A 23,228-nucleotide genomic window follows, 5' to 3' on the forward strand; every position below is an offset into this window, starting at 1 on the left:
AAGTGTCACGACCGGGATCCGAACCCACACCCTGCTGATCAAACACCAGTGCTTGAATCCGGTGCTCTTAACCACTCGGCCATGACTGCCAAAACACGTGTGCGTCAGTGTAGCAATTCGCGTTATGCAAGGGGTCTGTTTACTATTTACTAGTCTGCAGAAACTAATTATTATTTGTTTATCTACAGGCCTTGGTAAACACAAACACATCAGGGCTGATGGATGGACAACAAGCATTTGATGACAAGGGTTATAAAGATTTATACAAACGGAAATTTAATCAGACGTTTGAGCCATCACCACCAGGTAAGAACTCAGTTATTAATAGTTTGATAATTCTAAGATGTTGATTTTGCTTCAACTATCTTTGTCAGTTTTGTAAGAGCGAAAATGAAAAATGACACCCATTGTTCCGAAACAGACACTAAAACAAGGTTTTTGTTGAAATGACATCTGGCGAAATGTGGTGTTTCAGTGGTCGGGCAGTTGAAAGCATCAAACTCAAACTCTGCTGTTTCTTACCAGCCAAGTTTGGATTCGATTCTCAGTCGCCCCAGCTTGAGGAAGATACTTTACCATTATTGCCTTGTCCTGTAGATGGAACATGAAGCCAGAAGGTCACGTGTAACAGGATTGGTAGTGCACATAAAAAACAACAACAGCAGCCGATTTAGAAAATGCTATGATTAATCCTGTCTCGAGTAGGACGAGTTACTCGTAGATAACTCAGCCTAACTTAGAATGGGTTCGATGCATCCTAACATCTTTGGATATGCAACTTAACTCGTCCTAAGTCCTAAGATTAATCCTAAGGAAGAGTTTGGTGAGATCGATTGCTGAACACTTATCCTGGAACAGTAGGGGTTATCCCGGTGTTTTCAGGTGTTTCTTGCCTTGTTAACAAGTTTTCCTCGGGCTTGCGAGCTACAGTGATTAAGTTCCCCTTTTGAGGTATCCTTTGTTTAAGTACTAGAAATGTATTTATTGTAATGAGCACAAACATTTGTAACATTTGCAATCCACCCTCTCCAGAACAGCAGCAGTTTTTGTTTCAGAGAATGAACTATCAGATCAAAGATCTGAAACATTGTTTTTGTTAATGGTTTAACAAAAACTGTATTGAAAATAAGTGTTGTTTGAAGCTTTGCATGGTGTGGTGAAACAGGAGGAAACTATAAATAAAATGTAAACTTGTGGGGTACAACCCTGTGTGAGTGTTTTCTCTAAAAAGAGCCGGTGTGGTCTCAACGTTTCAACATTATCCTGAAGACGAGCAGAGTATACTGTTCCAAACTTTTAGACCACACCAGTTCTTTTCAAAGCCAACACTCCCACAAAAGAGATTTTCCCATGGCTGTACCTGCAAGTTTACTAGTAATTTAGAGTTTCCTCCTATGTATTGAAAATACCCTGGTTGCATAGAGCTTTAGCGGAAAGCTGAACAAATGTCTCCGCTAAGCAAGTATTAGCAGGAAACCATCCTCTAGCAGTATAAGTTTCAAAGCATTTTCACCGGTAACCAAATTTATGATTTGTTTCTCCAGCTGTCAGGAAAGGAATAAACCGCAGTGGCCATCGGTCAAAGATCCCGACCATTCCAACACTACCACCAATTCTATCTACATCGCCCATACCCCCACAAATGGAGAAACATACCCTCCGAGCCGAGACAAAACTCCCTCAGATTACAATGGAACCACCCACACCTCAGCATCCTGTGCTTGGTTCTACACACAGCCGGAAGAGCTCATCGTGGGGACAGGATAGTGAAGATATGAGGGACTCATGGCCCTGTAAGTTAATTTAAAAAAAAAAAATCTATTTTTCCCTTCAAGGGAAGGTTCAAGTTTGACTACAATTATAAACTTAAGGTTAGAAGCTTATAGCAGCGTTTGATAGTATAAAACATTTTGAGAAACATTTCACTTTGAAGAAATGTGGTTTATGTAAAAAGACAAAGGTTATGCCCCAAAATTTGATTTTGAGAAGTGTTACAACAAGACTCTACTTAGATTGTGTACTTCTATTAGGGTTTATTGGACTTTTGGAAAGAAACGCAACCACCTTTAAAATGAAATTGTCACTTATTAGTCTTATTTATATAGGATTAAAACAGCCAGATAGTACAAAAAACAAAAGGTATACTTTGCCTTCCAACTCTCTTTTACCCCTCTTGAATGTCTTTCTTCTTTGTTCCAGCTGATGAGACCAATATCTGGAAGGCAGACATTGATGAAGATGAACTTCTTAAACAGCAGGAGGCGGAGCAAGAAGACTCGGATGAAGAGGAGCTTCTTCAATCGGAAACCAAAACCAAATCAGCAAAGTCGTCAGATTCAAACGTCCATCGGAGGGTGCCATCCAAGTCCGGGTCTATCTTAAGTTCAGTCAGCGTCAGCTTGGGTAAGTAAAAGAGAGGACCCTCCCTCCTCCTGGTTCCAAAGGGGGTACTTTTGAGGGTTGGGCAGTTAACCAGTTAACTGCTTAATCGTAAAAAACAAATTACCTTAATGGCTTAGTGAAACCAACAGTAAATAGAAAGAAAGATCAAAGGAAATAAAATAAACAAATCCAACAGTGAACAGATAAAAGGAAAGTTTGGATATGCTGTCCAGGGACAATGATTTAATTTTGTTGATGGAACTGTCTTATCTTACAGACACAAGTTTTGAATAACGATTGGAAAAATAGATGCACAGCCCTAGTTCTTGACTGCACTTCTTGTGTTTTTCAGTGTCAATGTGCAGTTATACAATATCAACCCAACCTGAACAAAACGGCATCATCAAAATATCTATCGGAGCTCGTTTGTTCAAATCCAGCTCCAGTAAACTTGTCTTTGTTCAAACCCAAATTATTTTAAAAACTTACCCAGTCAGTTTTCCTTGTAGTTTATTACTTGATAAGTATTGTTGGCTGCCATTTTGACGTTATAGAGGATTTGACAGGACCCATCATCTCTGGTGGCAAGCATCCCTCCGGCAGCGAGAAGAGTTACGGAGGAGGGTCTTCGAGCGAGCATTCCCGTAGCATCAAGGGTAGCCATATCCCCGGTAGCCTGCGTGAATCCATGCGCTCATACAAAGGTAGCAAGAACAGTAACTCGGGAAGCATTGTGCTAGGTCCAGATGGTGAAGTCATGTCAATAGGGGGCGGTGTTGGTAGCAGTGCTGACGCTGGGTCATCGGTGGCTGACGCTACAGAAAACTTGCAAGGTATTTGGGTGCTTGGAGCTTATTTCTGCCTTCTTACTTTAATTTCATTTTAAAAGCTGTTTTTTGCTCCTTATAAAACTGACACAATAGAAAAACCTAATCAACAAACAGTTTTGTCAAAAGGTATTGATTTGTACAATGTCTGATTTAAGAAAGAAAAACAGGAAAAGAGATAAGTACTTTTACAGGAAACCTACGTGATTCTAACAAGCTTCTGTTTCGAGAAAATTTGAATCTTGTAGCTGTTGCAAACTGCTTACCAACTTGTGGTATTAATGCAAGAAAAATGGTTAATGGCCTGATGTTCTGACCCTGTTCTGACCCGGGCCATTTACTTTTGTTTGCAAGTGTCTCTTTTAAATACACTGGCAAGGCATACTGATGAAAACTTACTTGGTGATGATTTCAAGACTGAGCTTTTTGCTTTGTAACTTCTTTCTTTGCTGGAGTTTGTGAAATACAAAAGTAGTCTGAGTTGAACTAGATAAAAATGCTGCCAAACAAATCTGCAATTTATTTAGTTTCAGTTAGTGCATCTTACATGTAGGTAGGAGTGTGTGAAAATGTTTGCAGTGTTGCGATCAGACGACTACACAGCAAGTAATTTAGTGCATTCGTCAGATCTGCTTGGCTTTCTAAAGCAGTGGAACACAGAATTCTAAACAGTTGGCCTTCGACCTTGATCATACCAAACTGGGTTTTTCACAATGCGACATTGGGTCCAGGGCCCAATTTCAATGATCTTCCTAATGGCAGTTTTGTGCTTACTGTAGGCGCAAGTTTCCCTTTTATAGCACTACTAATCGTAAGCACAAATAAATGCATTCTAACCTTTTTGGCTTGCTGTATGAAACTGTATGACATAACAATGCAAATTCATGGTATACGCGCAAGCTGGCTGCCTATTTTTCTTGCTAACCTCTGAAATATGTTTACGTTTAAGCAAATTTTTCTGCTAATGAGTTGGCACGAAAATTTGCTAACTGTTATAAGCAGCACTACATAATTGGGCCCAGTTGAATTTGGTCAAATGATGTCAACATCGAACATCTCCTAATAGCTGCACAGTAAACAGCTAGACTGCCTCTTCCATCCCAATAATTTCTAAACCCCTCCTCTATTCCTCTTTAGAAAAGCTAACCTCCCCTTGCCAACTTTTCTTTCTTTATGTTTTTGCTTTGACAATGGAAGCATCCAGCATGGCCCACTCTACCCATATGGGGGAGTTGGAAAGTTTGGATGAGCGTGATGAGCTGGAAGGTAAAAGTATTATTAGTGCACGCATTTGTAGTGTACCCATCTCACCACTTCATTCATCAAATCATCGCAATATCAACTATTGAGGGACTGTTTATAATTATGTGTATTTTATTAGATTTTTGCATCGGGGAGAAAGAATATAAGTTTTTTTTACCCATACACTGATGTGTACTAAGCACTGTATACTCAGTACCATGTTATAATAAGGGAATCAATGTTTGTTGAAGAGGCGGGTAAACAACTCCTTATAAGGGAATGCTGTGCGCGTTGCGCGTATCGCGTGATGTGGCACAACTGTTTCAGCCGTTGCTCTCGACCAATAGGAATGAAGAAACTGTCTCATAAGAACAGGTGCAAGCTCGCGTGTCACGCCCATGTTTCAACACTTTTTACCGGTCTTAAACAAAGGTTTATACACACCCAGGTGACCCGCTCTCCACCAATAGGAATAGCGAAACTGTGTGAGGTATTTATGAATTATGCTCCAATTGATGCTGTAGCCTGTATAATGCTTAAACGACATTTTGATACTTTTGTTTGTTGTTACCAATATTGGAATAAATGTCTATACCAAAATTACTTTTTTATACTAGTTCTGTGAAAATCCAGTTCACTCGGGTAGGATTCAAACCCATGACCTTTACATTGTTAGGTCATGGGTTCGAATCTCACCTGAGTGACTTACCTGAGGATTTTGTTCACATAACTTGGGAAATTATTGAGAATGCAGTGCTTTATACATATCATAGTATGGGTAAAACACAAGTTATATGTTTATTTTGTTTTGTCATCATTTTGTGGATCACATTTACATGTATGAAGTTTGTAAACAAAATATTGTGGAGAAACAGTCACAAAAGATTAATTAACACCACCTGGAAATTTTGCTAAGCAGACCTTTTAAGTGATAAGGACTCTATTTCATTAAGCTGTTACACAGGGGAAATCCCACAATTGTTTGCTAAGCAAAAATAAGCAGTATACCAGTCACAAGTACCGTACATTTCTTCCCATTTTGGCTGGTCACCTAACCCACTTTTTTTGGCTGGGCAATATTTGTTGCGGTAAGCACAATTCTGTGCTAAACATCTTGGAATAAAGTTGTTCAATAAAAGGAATACGTGTAGGTTAATATTGTAGAACTGCTAAAACCTTTTGCTAAGCATAGAAAACAAATTGCTATTGGCAGAAATAAGTTGGTTGTGTGATGTATAGTTTTTGTGACAGGTTTTTCCAAATTGGTTGTCATTGTTTATTTATTTATTTGTTATTTATTTTGTACTTTTAATATTTATTAATAATTATTTATTTATTTGTTTTTAAATTTTGTCTGACGTGTCTGTGTGCTTTTTGTAAGTACTTGTTGATCTGCACCAACATAAACCATATGTTTTTCACTCATGATTGACCATTGCACTCCATACTTTATGCAAACCACATTTTCATATAATTGTAAACCACCTGTCATTCTTTTGAGAATGTGACATTCATTTTTTATATTCCAGTTAATTGTAGCGTGCAGAGACTTGATTAAAAAAAAACAGCTTCTTTTTATTTTTATAAAGAAAGGTTTTTTGTTTTTAACATTTTAAAATCTTGAGAAAATAGCAGGTGAATGTACCAAATTTGTTATTTATGCTCGTAGCTGCTTCCTATGAGAAACGCTGTCAAAGGAAACGAAACGACTACAAACTGCTGCTTCGACATTCAACTGTAGGAATTGCTATTGTGACTATCACTTCCAGATAGGCCTTGCAAGTCACAGCCGCTAACTATCCAAGATAATCAGTGTCTTCTCTTTTTATAACTCCATTGCCTTTCGCGACGAATGGTGGCCTAAAGCCCCTCGAATAACACACTTGAAGGAACTTCTGGAAAAAGTATCATCAGCACTAGAGAAGTCAGTCAAAGACCAGGATTTATGCATATATAAATATATCAGAATAAAAATAACACCCATCTTTGTTGGGATCTGTCGTCGATTCTACCAAACTCTTCCTAACTTAGGATCAATCTTAGGACTTAGGATGAGTTAAGTTCCGTAACATAGACTATAGATTGCTGAACCCTAGCGTGTCATGAAAACGGCTGCTGGATCTTTTTATAACATGCTTCTTCTTCTTTCAGATGACGCCCTATCAGAAGATTCCGGTCACATGTCCTCTGAAGAGGTCGAAGTTCACGACCCGACCCCACAGCCAGTCATGATACCCACAGCCCAGTTTGGGGCGGATTTACCCGAGTCTAAGCCACCCAGCTTACCCAGTGTGCCTCTGTCAAGGATGAACAAGTCACAGAAATCAGTTGAGGAATCCTTACCCTCGGGGAAAGGTAAGAATTTAAGTTTGTGTTCTTTGTTTCAAGTTGGGAATTTCATCTTTGAGAGGGGAAGGCCGTTTTCATTTTGCAAAGGGCACTTCTATAGGGAAATCTTAAAGTCTATGGGAATATTTTGAAGGGGCACCAAGGACAAGACCAAGGGCAACAGAGGCCATTGCCTTCTTCTAGCTGTGGTCCAGTGTCTATCAGTATGTGTTTTTGTAGGTAAATGTAAATTACTTTATAAAACTACAATTTTAATTTAACTGTACTGTATTAGATCATTGATGTGAAGTGGCTCGTGTGTAGTCTTAATTTTTAATATGACGTCATATTTCTTCCTCATCAGTTATTTCTATAGCCACTCCGTCACTACCTTGTAGTGATAATCCTGAACTGGCTCATTCTAGGCAGTCAGTAGCTAAATCCGTCATTGGTCCCTCCAGACCACGAAACACCCCCGCGTCCGCTAAACAAGGTATAGACACTTCAAGAGATGCTGTTAAATCACACTCACTATGGAATGCTGGCCTCACAAATCACGGATGAAGAATTTAAAATTGTCTTTGGATTTACAACACACCCAATCACAAACACCAGGCTTTACACTCTGCAAAGCACTTATTTTAAACACTTTGGGGGGGGGGGGGGGTACCGGTACCGAGTCAATGGCGTGTGGGTACGATTCCTGGCCACGACACTTCGGTGTCTTTAAGCAAGGCACAACGATTATTGCTGCGTTCTTTGGATGGGACGTTAAACGTCCCAAGTGTTGTGTAAGGCACGTAAAAGAACCCAGTGCATTTACCGAAAAGGAAAGAGGTTTGCTCCGGTTTCCTTTGTTTGATTGGCTGCCTATTGCCCCACAGCACCTTGTAATTCAAACCATTACATGGTACTATAAAGGAACAGGTACCATACTTCAAAACTTAGCTCCAGATACCTTGCAGGAAATAATACTGAGCACATTGATGTGCCTTGTGGGGTGTTTTAACAACTTTATAAGAACCCATTAATATTATTTTTATTATTAAGGACACACATTCTTTTTTTCACTAAATTATTTGTTTTTATATGCATTAATCTTCTGCACTACAGCGTGGAGACTTCACTCAAAGTTTGTTCTGCTAGCACCACCGTATGACACAGTGAGATTGTAATTCTGCAGCAGATTACAACAAATATTTTCAACATTTCTTTTACAGGGAATCTAAATCTTTCTGTCCAACAAGCTGACACTTTGACTTATTCCTTGATTAGTAATTATATAAACAGAAGATTTTGTCCTTATTTTACCTCCAAAAATTGAAGATGTTGATTTAGGAAGAGGAGATATCGACGCTTCCAGATCCTTCGCCAATTTCAGTTATGGGCCCGAATCGGCCGCGGACGATGCCCTTAGTCAAGATGGGATCGGTAAACAATATTTGGCACAACATAACATCAGTGTTTTTTCGTTATCCTGTTATGTGTGTGATTATTTTCCGTGCTGTTTATTGCAACCATGTGTGTAAGGGCGGGGCGGGTGAAGGGGTGGGGCTGGGCAGAGATGTGTTGTTGAAAATCATGATGTTTGGCTTGCTAACATGTAAAATTGTGGGCATGATGAGGTTTTTCACCAGTGTTTGCGATTGTCTGCCGCACGGAGGAGATGCACCACTTTGAAATATGACTTGAAAATCATCTTTGTAGGGGCTGTTCTTGTTTATTAACCAAATTGACTGATTAGGCAAAACCACACAATTACTTTAAATGATGGAGTTACAACATTAACAGCGTGAAACACTTGTTTCACAGAAAACTTATAACACTTTTGAAGTTTTGGTTGAAGCAGAATCCCCTGTCACTTAATTTTATGCAGAATTTATTTTAAAGATATTTAGAACGAATTTCTTTTAGAGTAAAACTAACCTCCATGGAAAGTTTATTTTCATGAGCTAGTTGTGTGTTTTTGAATGATCGGTCAACATATTTTCAAATGGCACTTTTATACAGAGTTCAGTGAAGGACTAATGGCATGTTCGTCATCATCATTGCATCATCTTTCATTTTGTTTCTTATACTCATCTTAAACTTCATCCGCATAATAATCTTCCTCATCAGCGTTAAACCACATCATCATTGATCATCCTTAAGATTACACCATTAGTCTGTCTTCCATCATTAACCAAGTTCAGCAGTTGGAGGATGCCACAGCCAGACAGAATATCCTTCAAACTGTTTTATACTTAAGTGACATCAGTGTGCAAAGTGTCTTAACCGGAGTAGTGAGCCATACATAGGGCAAGCTCGAGCAGCGACCAATTGTCGTCCACTAGTCAATGTTCCATGGGACCTATGAATCCACTACAACCTGGGCCAAGCAAAATGGTCGACAATAGTCAACTATAGTCCCTTGCTCGAACTTGCTCATTTCTAACCATGGTATAGTTTAATGTTGCTGTCAGGTACCCTGTGTGCAGTCAGCAATTACACTTAATCTACTAAAAAGGGGTCAGACTATTTTGCTGTTTTAGTGTCGATGTGTAATTTTTGCCATTTTGGCCGCTTATAGGGTCTGGTTTAGGCTTTGACTATGTCTGTTATTTTGAAAACATAAACTTTTGGCACACGTCTTCAGAGAGGCAGAGAGTGCCCAAACTGAAGCCTAGACCATTCAGATTAAAAAAGCAGAAGATCCCGCGAAATAAAATTATGTCTGCTCAGTCACAATGCATTTAGTTTCAAAAACTATCATCATTTTAAAATAGAAAAGAATGAGGATTCACAGTGTCCCATTTGATTCACAGTGTCCCATTTGATTCACTGAGTCCCATTTGATTCACAGTGTCCCATTTGATTCACAGTGTCCCATTTGATTCACAGAGTCCCATTTGATTCACTGAGTCCCATTTGATTCACAGTGTCCCATTTGATTCACAGTGTCCCATTTGATTCACAGTGTCCCATTTGATTCACTGAGTCCCATTTGATTCACAGTGTCCCATTTGATTCACAGTGTCCCATTTGATTCACTGAGTCCCATTTGATTCACAGTGTCCCATTTGATTCACTGAGTCCCATTTGATTCACAGTGTCCCATTTGATTCACAGTGTCCCATTTGATTCACAGTGTCCCATTTGATTCACAGTGTCCCATTTGATTCACAGTGTCCCATTTGATTCACTGTGTCCAAATTGATTCACAGTGTCCCATTTGATTCACAGTGTCCCATTTGATTCACTGAGTCCCATTTGATTCACAGTGTCCCATTTGATTCACAGTGTCCCATTTGATTTACAGTGTCCCATTTGATTCACAGTGTCCCATTTGATTCACAGTGTCCCATTTGATTCACAGTGTCCCATTTGATTCACAGTGTCCCATTTGATTCACAGTGTCCCACTTGATTCACAGTGTCCCATGTGATTCACAGTGTCCCATTTGATTCACAGTGTCCCTTTTGATTCACAGTGTCCCATTTGATTCACAGTGTCCCATTTGATTCACAGTGTCCCATTTGATTCACAGTGTCCCATTTGATTCACTGAGTCCCATTTGATTCACAGTGTCCCATTTGATTCACAGTGTCCCATTTGATTCACAGTGTCCCATGTGATTCACAGTGTCCCATTTGATTCACAGTGTCCCATTTGATTCACAGTGTCCCATTTGATTCACAGTGTCCCATTTGATTCACAGTGTCCCATTTGATTCACAGTGTCCCATTTGATTCACAGTGTCCCATTTGATTCACAGTGTCCCATTTGATTCACTGAGTCCCATTTGATTCACTGAGTCCCATTTGATTCACTGAGTCCCATTTGATTCACAGTGTTCCATTTGATTCACAGTGTCCCATGTGATTCACAGTGTCCCATTTGATTCACAGTGTCCCATTTGATTCACAGTGTCCCATTTGATTCACAGTGTCCCATTTGATTCACAGTGTCCCATTTGATTCACAGTGTCCCATTTGATTCACTGAGTCCCATTTGATTCACAGTGTTCCATTTGATTCACAGTGTCCCATTTGATTCACTGAGTCCCATTTGATTCACAGTGTCCCTTTTGATTCACAGTGTCCCATTTGATTCACAGTGTCCCATTTGATTCACAGTGTCCCATTTGATTCACAGTGTCCCATTTGATTCACTGAGTCCCATTTGATTCACAGTGTCCCATTTGATTCACAGTGTCCCATTTGATTCACAGTGTCCCATGTGATTCACAGTGTCCCATTTGATTCACAGTGTCCCATTTGATTCACAGTGTCCCATTTGATTCACAGTGTCCCATTTGATTCACAGTGTCCCATTTGATTCACAGTGTCCCATTTGATTCACAGTGTCCCATTTGATTCACAGTGTCCCATTTGATTCACATTGTCCCATTTGATTCACTGAGTCCCATTTGATTCACTGAGTCCCATTTGATTCACTGAGTCCCATTTGATTCACAGTGTTCCATTTGATTCACAGTGTCCCATGTGATTCACAGTGTCCCATTTGATTCACAGTGTCCCATTTGATTCACAGTGTCCCATTTGATTCACAGTGTCCCATTTGATTCACAGTGTCCCATTTGATTCACAGTGTCCCATTTGATTCACTGAGTCCCATTTGATTCACAGTGTTCCATTTGATTCACAGTGTCCCATTTGATTCACTGAGTCCCATTTGATTCACAGTGTCCCAATTGATTCACAGTGTCCCATTTGATTCACAATGTGCCATTTGATTCACAGTGTCCCATTTGATTTACAACATGTTCGTCAGTTTTGTATTTCATTTCAAGTATTGATGTTCGAACAGTTATAACAAATGAATGAAATTAATATTTCAATGGTTGTAAAAAGTTTGCAGCTGCTGTGTATTTCAGAGTGACTTGTAGGGTTCAAGATTTCGCAAAATATAAAAAAAGAAAACAAAAGTGTAACGAAATTACAAAGAAAGCAGAAAAGACAAGAAAACCTTTTTCTTGGAAAAGTGCTTTTATACATGTAAACAATTACAAGTATAGCTATTCTAGTGGATACATGTATGTAGTGGCAAAATACCACCAGAATACCTGACTCAGTTATAAACGATTATTTTATTGGCTTGATCTGAAACGCAATTTGCCATTTTGATAAATGATGGACACAATACTTTTACACTATAAACAGGGCACTGCTATTTTATTGTCTCCACCATTAGTGTCCAAACAATGATTTTTGAGTAGCAACTGATAAACTGTGTGTACCATTTTGGGAAAGGAAACTGTTCCACAACTTTCCTGTTTGTAATGTTAGGGCCTGAAATATGGCTAGGTCTTAATTAGCGGCTAGGACTATGGGTGGATCGGATTATGTGTTTAAGTATAGGAACTCCTTAATAACACCCTTAGAAACAGCCTTAATAGCTAGCTGTAGCCGAAGCTGCTATTTCGACTATGTTCTAACATCTTATTTCTGGATGCTCTTTCAGAAAACCATCAGCTGTTAATCCTTTGTATAATTGCATCATGATTTTAATAATTTGCTTTATTTTTTCACTTGCTAACAAAAGTAACGCCTGCGATACTCATTACTGGTAAGCAAGGATGGTATAAATAGTCTATAATATTATTGTTAAATATCATGTTACAAGATTATTTATCAAATGCACGGAAACATCATTATTAATATTCAGTGAGTTTTCTTACAGAGCCCTTTTCCCTTTTTGCTGAGTTAATTCGCATGACCAGAAGTGCATTACATCTTGCATGCCTAAGCCTGTGTAGTCGCGTGCTAAATAAGCATGAAATTTTAACAAATTAATTTTGCTTGAATCATTTGCATTTAACCGAAATAATGCTTGACACATTTGACTCAGTGTTTCTCCTGACAGATTAAACTACAAATTTTTAAGGAACATTACAGAATTGGTTTTTGCTTACACAACAGTTGCTGGCAGTGTAAGCACTTTATGTAAGACACCATAAACATTAACTAACAAACCTGTAGAAGTTTGAGATGAATCGGCCATCTGGGTCACGAGAGAATAGTGAAAAAAAAAAGTTACAAATTTTGCATTGCATCCATGCCAAAATAAAAATGAATAAAACGCTCACTGAGCGATAAACTCCAAACGCGAAGTTAGATTATTTATTTCTCATTAAATATGACATTTCAGACAGAAATATTTCAAGGGATATTTTCTACGTTAATCATCGTTAGACCGTGTAAGTTTTATGTAGATCTGTGATCTTCACGGTTTTTGTTTCTTACCAATTCTGTAACCTTCCTTTAAGATTTTTAAGTTTTCGGATGTGACGTAAAGCCAATCTGTATTAAAACAGAAAGTTTATTTGTACAAAGCTGGAAATAGTTCCAAACAAGAACCATTGCGTACAAGCATTTTTGCATCCCAAAAATGGATATCTCTCCATATTTGTTTTGCATTAAACCTATATTGTGAAACATTTACTTTGCATTTTGTAACGCTTTCTTTTGATCAATATTGCCTTTTAGTTTTGGATACTGTGGAACCTTGAACCTTCTACAGAAATCTTTCCGTCTAAAATGTCACTAATTCACTCAAAGGAAAACAAAGACATGACCGCGATGTTTACCTGTCAACTTTAGCACAACAAATAAAAAATGGCCCGACAATTTGATCATAGCAGGGTCTTTCTCTGACGATTTTAGTCTTTGAGAATGACTCTGAAAGACTTTGCTGGGGTCGAAAAGTCTGACCATTAACTATACCTTTGGGTTAATTGGTTGGCAACAGCTAAACCTATTTTCTAAATTTTCACAAGTCACTTTTTAAAAATAATTCTTGAAATCCACTGACTAAGTTCATGGTGTTGTACATTTATCTTTAATAATTCTGTGCTCAAAATGCCTTGTAAAGTATGTAGTTCTGTGAGCAGTAAGCGCAGAATTCCTGTTCAAACAACACATCATCTCATAAAGCTGGTGAGCAGAAATTTGCATCATGCTTAAAAGCAACAACTCAAGATGTACATTTAAGATGTCCCAATGTCATTATTCAGATTAGGTTGTTCCCACCTAAACAGATAAACATACTTTTGTTTTAAAACAAATGTAATGCAACCTGTACTCTGTTGACATTTTGATATAGCTAAACATGTTTCCATTTTTATTTCTTTACTAATGCAACAGTTTAAAAAAAGTTGATTAACATTTGCAGAATATTTGGTGGAGCTGCTAAACTGTAACTAGTGCTAAAAAAGTAAAGTTATCTGCTAAAGTAATATACAGTGTGGGATCAGCGTCAATTTCAAATGGTATTTGGCTGCTTGCCTCTTCATGCTAAGCAAGACTTGTCTGTGCTAAGCAAAGGTGTATCTTTTACAAGCTCTATGAAATTAGCTCCCTAATCCTAATTACATCAAGCTGTAAATATTGCTTCAAAATGTTTGCTGAGCAAAATGGAGCAGAGAGCCTATATAGCAACCAATGGCATAAGCTGGGAACCATGCTAAGCTAAATTTGTTTATGCTTAGCATATTTTTTACAGGTGTATACAATTCTGAATAATGAGCAAATTTATATAGTCCTGATACATTATTTTCATCTTGTCACCACAGACGATAACTTGATAGAACATGCAGGCAGTGAAGACGTCTTATCAGAGGCTGAACCTGGTTGGCCTACAGAGTTTGGAGAACAAGAAGTTAATGATCTAGAGGTGAGCCTGCTGATCTTTGGTGTACATTGGTGGCTGGATGCCAGATGTCTCTCGGGTGTTATGATTGTTTAAAAACAATTTAAATTCCTTTCATTTGTGCACATCTCCGTTTTTGAACCGTAGTTCTTGTATTTTAGTATCCAAAGAAGTTCTTTGTAGCTGTATTTATTCTTATTTGTGACCCTTTTTTACTGAAGTTAAGCTACTGGCTTTATTTGCAATGTAGCCAAAATGGACACAATTATACGCGCAAGGGGGGCTCAGTATTTTAGTATGTGCATCAAGCCATGAGCATTTGTATGTTACATGCCATGACATCCCATGACATTCTGACAGTGTAGATTTTAAATGTTATTATTTTGTCCAGGTCAATGAAGGTGATATGGAAGGTGAAGATGGAACTGCAAGATCCGCAGCACAGAGCAAAAATGATGATGTCGCATCCCAAAGAGCTCCCTCACAGCTGGAGGAGTTAGAGGACCATGCGGCTACGGTAGCCGCTCTCGTCTTGGAGAGGCCAAAGTCTGGAAGGGATCTCGCTGAAGATGCAGAGGTAAGACAAATGAATGAGATTTAGCCGTCAGTGTAAAACCACCATTCTGGTGGTTGAGTCATGAGAGTGTGGGTTTGAATCCCGGTCATGACACTTGGCTTCACCCAAGGGTATACATGTAACTGTGAGGTTGATATTGTGTTTTAAAAAGCCTTTGGAGAACTGAGAAAGATTAAAGCCATTGGACACTTTCGGTGGACACTATTGTCCAAAGGCCCACACTGCGTGTATCACAACTTATATATAAAATAACAAAGCTGTGAAAATTTAGGCTCAATCAGTCATCGGAGTCGGGAGAAAATAACGGGAAAACCCACCCTTGTTTCTACATGTTTCGCCGTGTCATGACATGTGTTTATCGAGCATTGATAATTGATTTAATGTTTTCTCAAAAAGTTAAGCATTTCATGGACTAATATTTCAAGAGAAGTCTTTTACCATTACCTTCTGTAAACCCGCTAAGTTATTTGAAAATCTGTGAACTTTTAATTTTGTTTCTGTTCCGAAAGTGTACAATGGCTTTAAAGGAATGTAATTGGTCCAATGACCATGGCACTAATGTAAAGCGCATTGCTCTGTATCGTAAAATGCACTATACAATTGTATAGAAGTTGGAAATTGTAAAGCACCAACATTAAAGACACTTCCATAAAATGAAAATTGCTATAATGGAAGTTAAGAAGATGAAAACAGAACTAAATAGTTTGTTCACAATGCTTGGTTCTAATTTGTTTTAACCCTTAACACTGAAAATCAACTGGCAAATCATTTAGCAGACGTCCTAAAAGTAAACCACTGCGCTACATTTTGTAGCCCGGAGGGCTTATGTTAGCAGCTGGATTCATTTTAAACTAATTGATCTTTTGAGTTGTCTAATCCAAAAGGATTTAATGATAACAAATAATTTTGCTAGATGTTAATTCAAAGCCACTGGACACTTTCGGTACAGAAACAAAATTAAAAGTTCACAGATTTACAAATAATTTACAGGGTTTACAGAAGGTAATGGTGAAAGACTTCTCATGAAATATTATTCCATGAAATGCTTTGCATTTTGAGAAAACATTAAAACAATATAAATTCTCGATATCAAGAAATATGGATTTATTTTAAACACGGCGAAAACGTGCAGAAAAAAGGGTGTGTTTTCCGTTGTTTTCTCCCGACTCCGATGACTGATTGAGCCTAAATTTTCACAGGTTTGTTATTTTATATATAAGTTGTGATACACAAAGTGAACTGAAATCTTACCTGCAAGAAGCCACTAATTTCAACAGAATCACATTCCATGGCAGCATACATTTTTCTGCGATGGGTTTTGGTCGTCATATATAATATTCCTCACAAATTCATCTTTTTCGTGAAATAATGCAGCTCCCAACATAAAAAAATTCCTGTTTTGATTGTATTCTCACAGTGTTGTCTGCTTTAAAAATTTTCCACCCCAGAAATGGACCCTGATATCCGGGATGTCACTGTTGTATAATACGAAAGTGTACGGCCACCAGGGTACATCAAGATACATTTAGATTTATTCCACTAATAATAAAAACCATAATCATCATCATGAATTCCTCTGAAACTTCGCCCTCACAGTACGCTGCGGAACTATGGATGAAGAAACTCGGTGACCTCTTCAACCAATCCGGTGACCCCGACCGGATCCGGTCAGCCATGGTCCGAAGACGTCGCAACTCGCTGGACGCATCGTCCATAGCGTCCTCAACTGATTACGGCCAATGGACGGGTCCAAGTATGAAGAAGACCACTAAGACGAAGACCAAGAAGAGAACCTCGAGAAGACAAAGGAGGATACAGTCGGCTGAAGCTGCTGTCAGCTACTTGAAGAATCTGATGAGAAGAGGTAAGGAAACTTTATATTTTATTTGTTGACAATGATAATAACAATAAGAGTAATAATAACTTGAACTCATACAGCACCAAAATCCGCTTAGAGGGCGCTTCACAGAAGTAAAAGCTTAGGCCAAATACACTTAATTCATATGTAATCAAATCTAAGAAAATCTGAGAAAAACAAAAACAACTTTGACCCAATGTTGTATTTGTTTGTGATTCAAGAGGTTGCACAAGCTTCAGAAACTGCATGTTTCTGCTCGCAATTGACTAAATTACTCTAGTCATCATCAAGGTCTCTGAGAACTTATCAAGCATTACCTAATTCAATGGTATCAAGCAATGGTCAGGCCCAGGGCTGGGGTTTGGGCTTTGGGTTAGGCTCTGCGAGTTATTTAGAGTAACTAGCAGAGCGGGGCTACTTAATAACTTGGGGGGGGGGCTTCAAATGGGCGGACAATGCCCAATCCGAAGCCCAAACTGGAGCTCAAACTGTAGTTTCAAAAAAGGCCATAGATCTTTACCACATTATCTGATTCCTCTTCAATTTAATCTAAACATGATAACATTAAAAAACAAAATTAACTTATCAACAACGCGTGAGGGTAACATTGGAAACTAACTTATCATCAACAATGATTAATTTAAATAAACTTATTTATCAACAATTATAACAACTAAATTGTTGAAAAAACATGTACATGTATATTTAGAACAACATTTTTTGACTAATTAAACCACTTTTAAGTTTGTCCCATGAAGAAAGCCATTCAAGAAAAACATTTTTTTAAATAGAAGCTGCTAGTAGAAAATCATTTGTTTCGGCATGAATATTCATTAGATCATTAGATCACACTAGCCAATAGCTGCCTTGCATTTTAGCCACGCCTTCCTCATAATGTATTCATCACTTGCATTTGACTTATTGCACACCTTGCATGGATCATGAATATTCAGATGAGGAGGCGGAGCCTATTCTGGTGGATGACACAACCATAGATGACATCATCATAAGTATGTATTGGTTGCTGTGGTGAAATTTGAAGTGATTTTTTCCCCCTGATTTGTGACAATTAAAAAAACAAGGTTGTCCAAGGTGGTTTACTGAATTGAGTGGTGGGCCGTGAATTAAATGGGTCTGAAGCTACAATAATAATCAACAAACTTGCATCTTGGTAGTAGGTTTTTGGTAGCAGGTTGTTTAGTATCCTCTTTCTAAAAGAAAAAACATTTTTGTGATTAATGTTTTGGTTCAAGGTCTCCCTTTCTCATGAAATAATTCTCAGGTTTTGGCTTCTGATACTTAAACATTGTTGCTATATTACATGTTATACCCAACTATTCCATACTTCACCCGACTTAGGAATTCTCTGCCTGAGCCTATCTTGGGGATCAAGACACCCAAGAATTCCTGACAATTTTTGATTAGACACTTTTTTAATTTGGCAAGAGATGTAATTTGAGGTTCTACCCAAGTATCTTTGGAATTCCTAAAAAAAAACTTTGCATAGTTCCATAGGAGACTCTGGGAACCATACACAATATTATAGTATGAGCGTGTATGGCACAAAGACCCACAGAATTAAAACCATGTCAAGATCTAATGCAGGAAACACTCTGAAGTTTGCCACTTCTCTACCAGCAAATATAGTTTGTCCGACGATTGTAACTTTTTTTGAGAACCTCAAAATCACCCCCCAAAATTTGGCATTATGTGAATGGAGATGCATGCTTTTAATACTGAAAACATTTTTGTTGATCAGAATTATTTCTTTACAAACAAGATTGTACCTGACATTTTATTTCAAATTCAAGAGATCTTATTGAGTTGGTACATTAAGAGAATATTAAATACTTCTCGGCTTGCTGTGATTATTTAATATTTTACCCCCTTGCTTATATCTTGGGTATTCTGGTCGTTTCAATAAATGAATAATGGACTAAAACTTCTCAACAACAGGCCTTGAACTTTGCTCTTGAAGGGGCAAGGCAATTTCCCTCTGGTAGCGGTTACTTCTATGGGGACAATGTAGATTTGAATTGGAACTTTGCAAAGGGCATTACAGCAAAAGCACAGGGCACTGCGGCAATTGCTGTAGTTGCCCTGGGTTAATTTTGAGACCTGCAACAAGCCTTTATTTATCGTACTTGAACAAAGTACAAACTTTGTTAGTTCATGTTACTTTTCTACTTCCAAACTTGAACAGAAGTCGCAGAAAACAAAAATGTAGAAATAGCCCCGGAAGTTATAGAGATGTTAGCCGAGCCAGAACCCATCCTTCCTGAGGATATAATCATTACTCAAGATGACGAAGCCGGGACACTTCAAGTCCAATCACGCGCTGGTTCTAGTAGGAGTATGCGTAGCAAGAAGAGCGCCCTCAGTGCTGGCAGTATTAGAAGTAGATTGACTGCAAAGAGCGGTAAGAGCACCCAGAGTGCACGAGGCGTCCGAAGTCCAAAGAGTGAGGCAAGTGAGAGGAGTGTTCAGAGTGCCGCCTTTCTGAGGAGTATTCCGACTGCAACGAGCTCCGAAGCATCCCATGAGGATACTCACATCAAAGCGCCACCTAGTGATGATGAAGGGCCAGGAAGGGATATGGAGAAAGATGTTGTAGATGGAGCCATTGATAGTGAGAATAATGCAGTGGAAGAGAGCACTGTGTCAGAGATGGATGGGGATGCAGAGGAAACTTCATCTGAAGCCGTAGACACAGATGGAGCCCCTAGTGCAGCGGCACCCAGTGAGGGAGCCCCCAATGCAATGGCACCCAGTGAGAAAACGTCCAGTGAGGTAGGCCCTGATGCAATGGCACCCAGTGAGAAAACGCCCAGTGTAGCAGCAACCAGTGAGAAAACCCCAGCTGAGGGAGCCCCCAGTGAAATAGCACCCAGTGATAGTACTAAACCCCAGGAAGGACTAACCTCACCTGACAACAGCGCCCTCATTGCCGAAGAGCAACCCAAGACACCCAGCAGTCCAACGAGATCCGCCACTGGTGAGGAGGCGGCAGACGTCACCCAGGAGAAGAGTGAGTCTGGAATCAACTCTCAAGCACAGGATGTGGATTCTTTACAGCACAGAGTGGCACTAGTCTGGTCTTGATTGTTCTATCACTTTCTGTTCTAAACAATGTGTCTTAAGCACAGTGTGTAGTCCGTTCCCAGTCCGTTTCATCTTGAACTGTTCTTTACGGTTGAAAAGTATGTGTACTACCTGGAATATAGTGGATCACAAAGTTTTATTTTTAGGCAAGCAGTCCCTTTCTCTGAAAATATTTAAAGGAACATTACAGAATTAGTTTTGCTGACAAAACAGTTGCTGGCAGTGTAAGCACTTTATGTAATCCACCAGATATATAAACTGACAAATCTGTAGAAGTTTTAGATCGATCGGCCATCTGGGTCCCGAGAAAATAGTGAAAAAACGATTCACATTTTTGCATGACATCGATGCAAAAAGAAAAATGAATAAATTGCTCACTGAGCGATAAACTCCAAACACGAAATAAGATTATTTATTTCTCAACAAATAAGACGTTTCAGACAATAATATTTCATGGGATGTTTTCTACTATCATCATCATTAGACCATGTAAGTTTTATGTAAATCTGTGATCTTCACGATTTTTGTTTCTTACCAATTCTGTAACGTTCCTTTAATGTCAAAGAAAATACCTGATTTTTCTTTTCCTAGAGCGAGTTACGATTTGCATCATGCCTGTTTCCAGAAAACCATAACTTTCTCATCTGCTTGTTAATAATTTGATTTCACAGTGTTTGATGCATGTTTGTATACAAGACATTTTTTACATCAGTATTATAGCAAATAAAACAAATGGTATCTCTATGAGTTAATTTAAAGAATGTAGCCTTTCACCAATCTTTCCACATGGAACGCTCTCAAAGTGATTAGTTCAACATTCAGCATTCCCCAATGATTAAATAGCTAATAATTAAATAGGTCAGACATAAGTGGTCCTTGCTCGTCTTCAACCCAAGGGAAATCTTGAGGCTTTTGTAACCTGGCTAGTCCTCGCTCATCCCTCTTTTGATTTTCCTGAAACCATTCAAAAATTTTGTTTAAAGGAATATTACCCTTTCCTGTCTTTTTTGGTCAAGAATCCTGTTTTATGTTCTAGTTTTGTTTCTCTATATTATTTTTGCTTTCAACTTCTGTTTCCCCTGATTGCACAAGTCTTTATACTAATTTCTATAAAATATAAATGTTGTTTGACTTTTGAGTAACACAAATATTTGTTCCTGTCGTTAGTTTGTAACTTATTAACGTTTGTCTTAATTTCCATTGTACAAATAATTATAATGTGAATTAACATGTTGGTCTTGAAGTGTTGTTTTACTAAGCATAATTAACTTCACCTTTGATTTATCATTTGATATTTGGACTAATATTTTCATTCTAACCTTGTCATTTTTATTTACTTTGTTATGTTTGTTGAGCTTGTAGCAGACCTAGCCAATTAATATTTGGGTTGCTCACATTTCTGTTAGCATCTCACAAAGACTCGTTTTAGCATTGTGGCTCCAGCCATCAGCCAAAGCTGGGACATGATTTCACAAAGCAACAAGATTCATCTTATAATAGATGTTAAATTTGCATCGGGGATAAAGAGTATTAATGTTGGTTTTTACCCATACACCGATGTGTGTTAGCACTGTATACTCAGTACTTTCCCGAGTCCTGTGCAAAAATATCACAGGCATGTTACTCGGGTGGGATTTGAACCCATGACCCTTGCAATTCTAGAGCAGGATGAGTTGTTTATTTTGCCATAGTGATTTGACATCACAATTTGCTTTTCAATTAGTAATAGTACCAGATCAATCTTAGCTCTTTGTGAAATCATCTGGAGGCCTGATACTTAGTTCTTCTGAGGGCAAGGCAGTTTGACATTCTTTTGGGGGCACTGCTATGATGGTAATGTAAGTTCTACTTAGATATTTATATGGGCACCAAGGCAATCATCAGACGTAAGGAGGCTATTTACCTATGATGTTGCCTCTGTGAAGTATCAGGCCTCTTTCTTGATTTGAATACAACCTCACTTTACTTGCAGTAAGTTTGCACTGAGGACCATATCAAACGAGGCAATTTACAGGCAACCAGTTCCAGGCAATCTCCAAGGAGAAAAGCCATTCACATTTGAATGTTCATATATATTTCTCTTGTGGATTGTAGACAATGTTAAAAAAAGAAATTACTCCTGTGCTACCTAAGTGGTCCTGTTTCAATCATGCACTGCAGTTGGTTGCCTCAATTTGCCCAGTAGAACATGCCTCATGTGACAAGGCTATAAGACCCAGTTAACTCTATCACCAACGGTTCGCACCTTTCCATCTAGCCCCTCATAACTCACCTTAACTCAGCTTTGCAATCCTTCTATCTGGCAGGTGGGGATGAAAGTGGAGATGCGGTCTCCGTTCGCTCCGGTAAGTCAGGCCCATCAGTCAAAACTGCTGGGGCGCGTGGAGACAGCGCCCCCAGTGTCAAATCAGACAAGTCTGGGACTGTGAAGAGTAACCCTAGTGCTAAGGGGGATGCTGGAGGGGCGCTGGAGTTTGGTGTGAAGAATTATGGAGTTGCAGATAAGGCAGAGCAGGTAAAAAAAAAAAAAAAAAAAATGCTGCAAAAGAAGAAGCAAAACTGCATATGAATAATCAATCAACAATATTGTCCATTCTTACAATATTTTTCCATTCTTAGAAGATAGGGAATATCTTTAAACAAAATTAAAACTGCAAAATTAGAACACAGAACAACCCCACACTGGCAGAGAGAGAACCTGTAAGTAAAATGTGAATATAATTCTCAAAAGTAATATATTACTTTAATGAGAATGCCTGGGTTAAAAAATGAACAGTGTTTGAGTATACTTAAACACTAACTCAGAACCACATAAAAGGAAAATGTGAGATCAAAATGAACGGAGATACTTCCCATTAGAGCACAGACAATAAGAAACTAGATTTAATAGCTGTTGCCAACTATACCAACGGAAAGGACCCATGGTATAAATGCATAAAATAGTTTATGCAGGCGTGATGTTTTTCCTACTGTAATCAGTTTTCCGATTTGTTTGCTCTTGGAAAAATCTGAACAATAATTATTAAATAGCCTGAAATGTATATTAGAGCTTACATCATGTGCACGAGTAGGTCAGATCTTTACTAAATAAAATATTCCTACTTTTTTCAAGGAACCAATATAATGCTTTCGTTCATAGCCTCACAATGTCTTTCTCTCTTTTTAGACTTCGAGAAAGACTCTGCTAGGGTTCAAACGTCATGCCATTACCTATTATTTGCAAAAACTTAATTACTTACAGTATTAAGAAAGTCGTGTTTTC

General features: G+C 38.5%; 1 protein-coding gene across 1 annotated transcript in view; it reads left to right on the forward strand.

The window, feature by feature from the left end:
- LOC117291619 (titin homolog) overlaps positions 1-23,228 on the forward strand; it is a 48,918-nt gene that overhangs the window by 4,915 nt on the left and 20,775 nt on the right. Inside the window, exons 6-16 of the mRNA XM_033773444.1 lie at positions 189-306; positions 1,545-1,793; positions 2,200-2,403; positions 2,937-3,215; positions 4,407-4,475; positions 6,603-6,806; positions 8,106-8,210; positions 14,353-14,453; positions 14,821-15,006; positions 16,603-16,870; positions 22,273-22,481. Of these exons, the coding sequence (XP_033629335.1) occupies positions 189-306; positions 1,545-1,793; positions 2,200-2,403; positions 2,937-3,215; positions 4,407-4,475; positions 6,603-6,806; positions 8,106-8,210; positions 14,353-14,453; positions 14,821-15,006; positions 16,603-16,870; positions 22,273-22,481 (1,992 nt within the window). The remainder of the gene's footprint in view (positions 1-188; positions 307-1,544; positions 1,794-2,199; positions 2,404-2,936; positions 3,216-4,406; positions 4,476-6,602; positions 6,807-8,105; positions 8,211-14,352; positions 14,454-14,820; positions 15,007-16,602; positions 16,871-22,272; positions 22,482-23,228) is intronic.

The sequence above is a fragment of the Asterias rubens genome, chromosome 6 (assembly GCF_902459465.1).
Source record: "Asterias rubens chromosome 6, eAstRub1.3, whole genome shotgun sequence".
In the NCBI taxonomy this organism is placed as follows: domain Eukaryota; kingdom Metazoa; phylum Echinodermata; class Asteroidea; order Forcipulatida; family Asteriidae; genus Asterias; species Asterias rubens.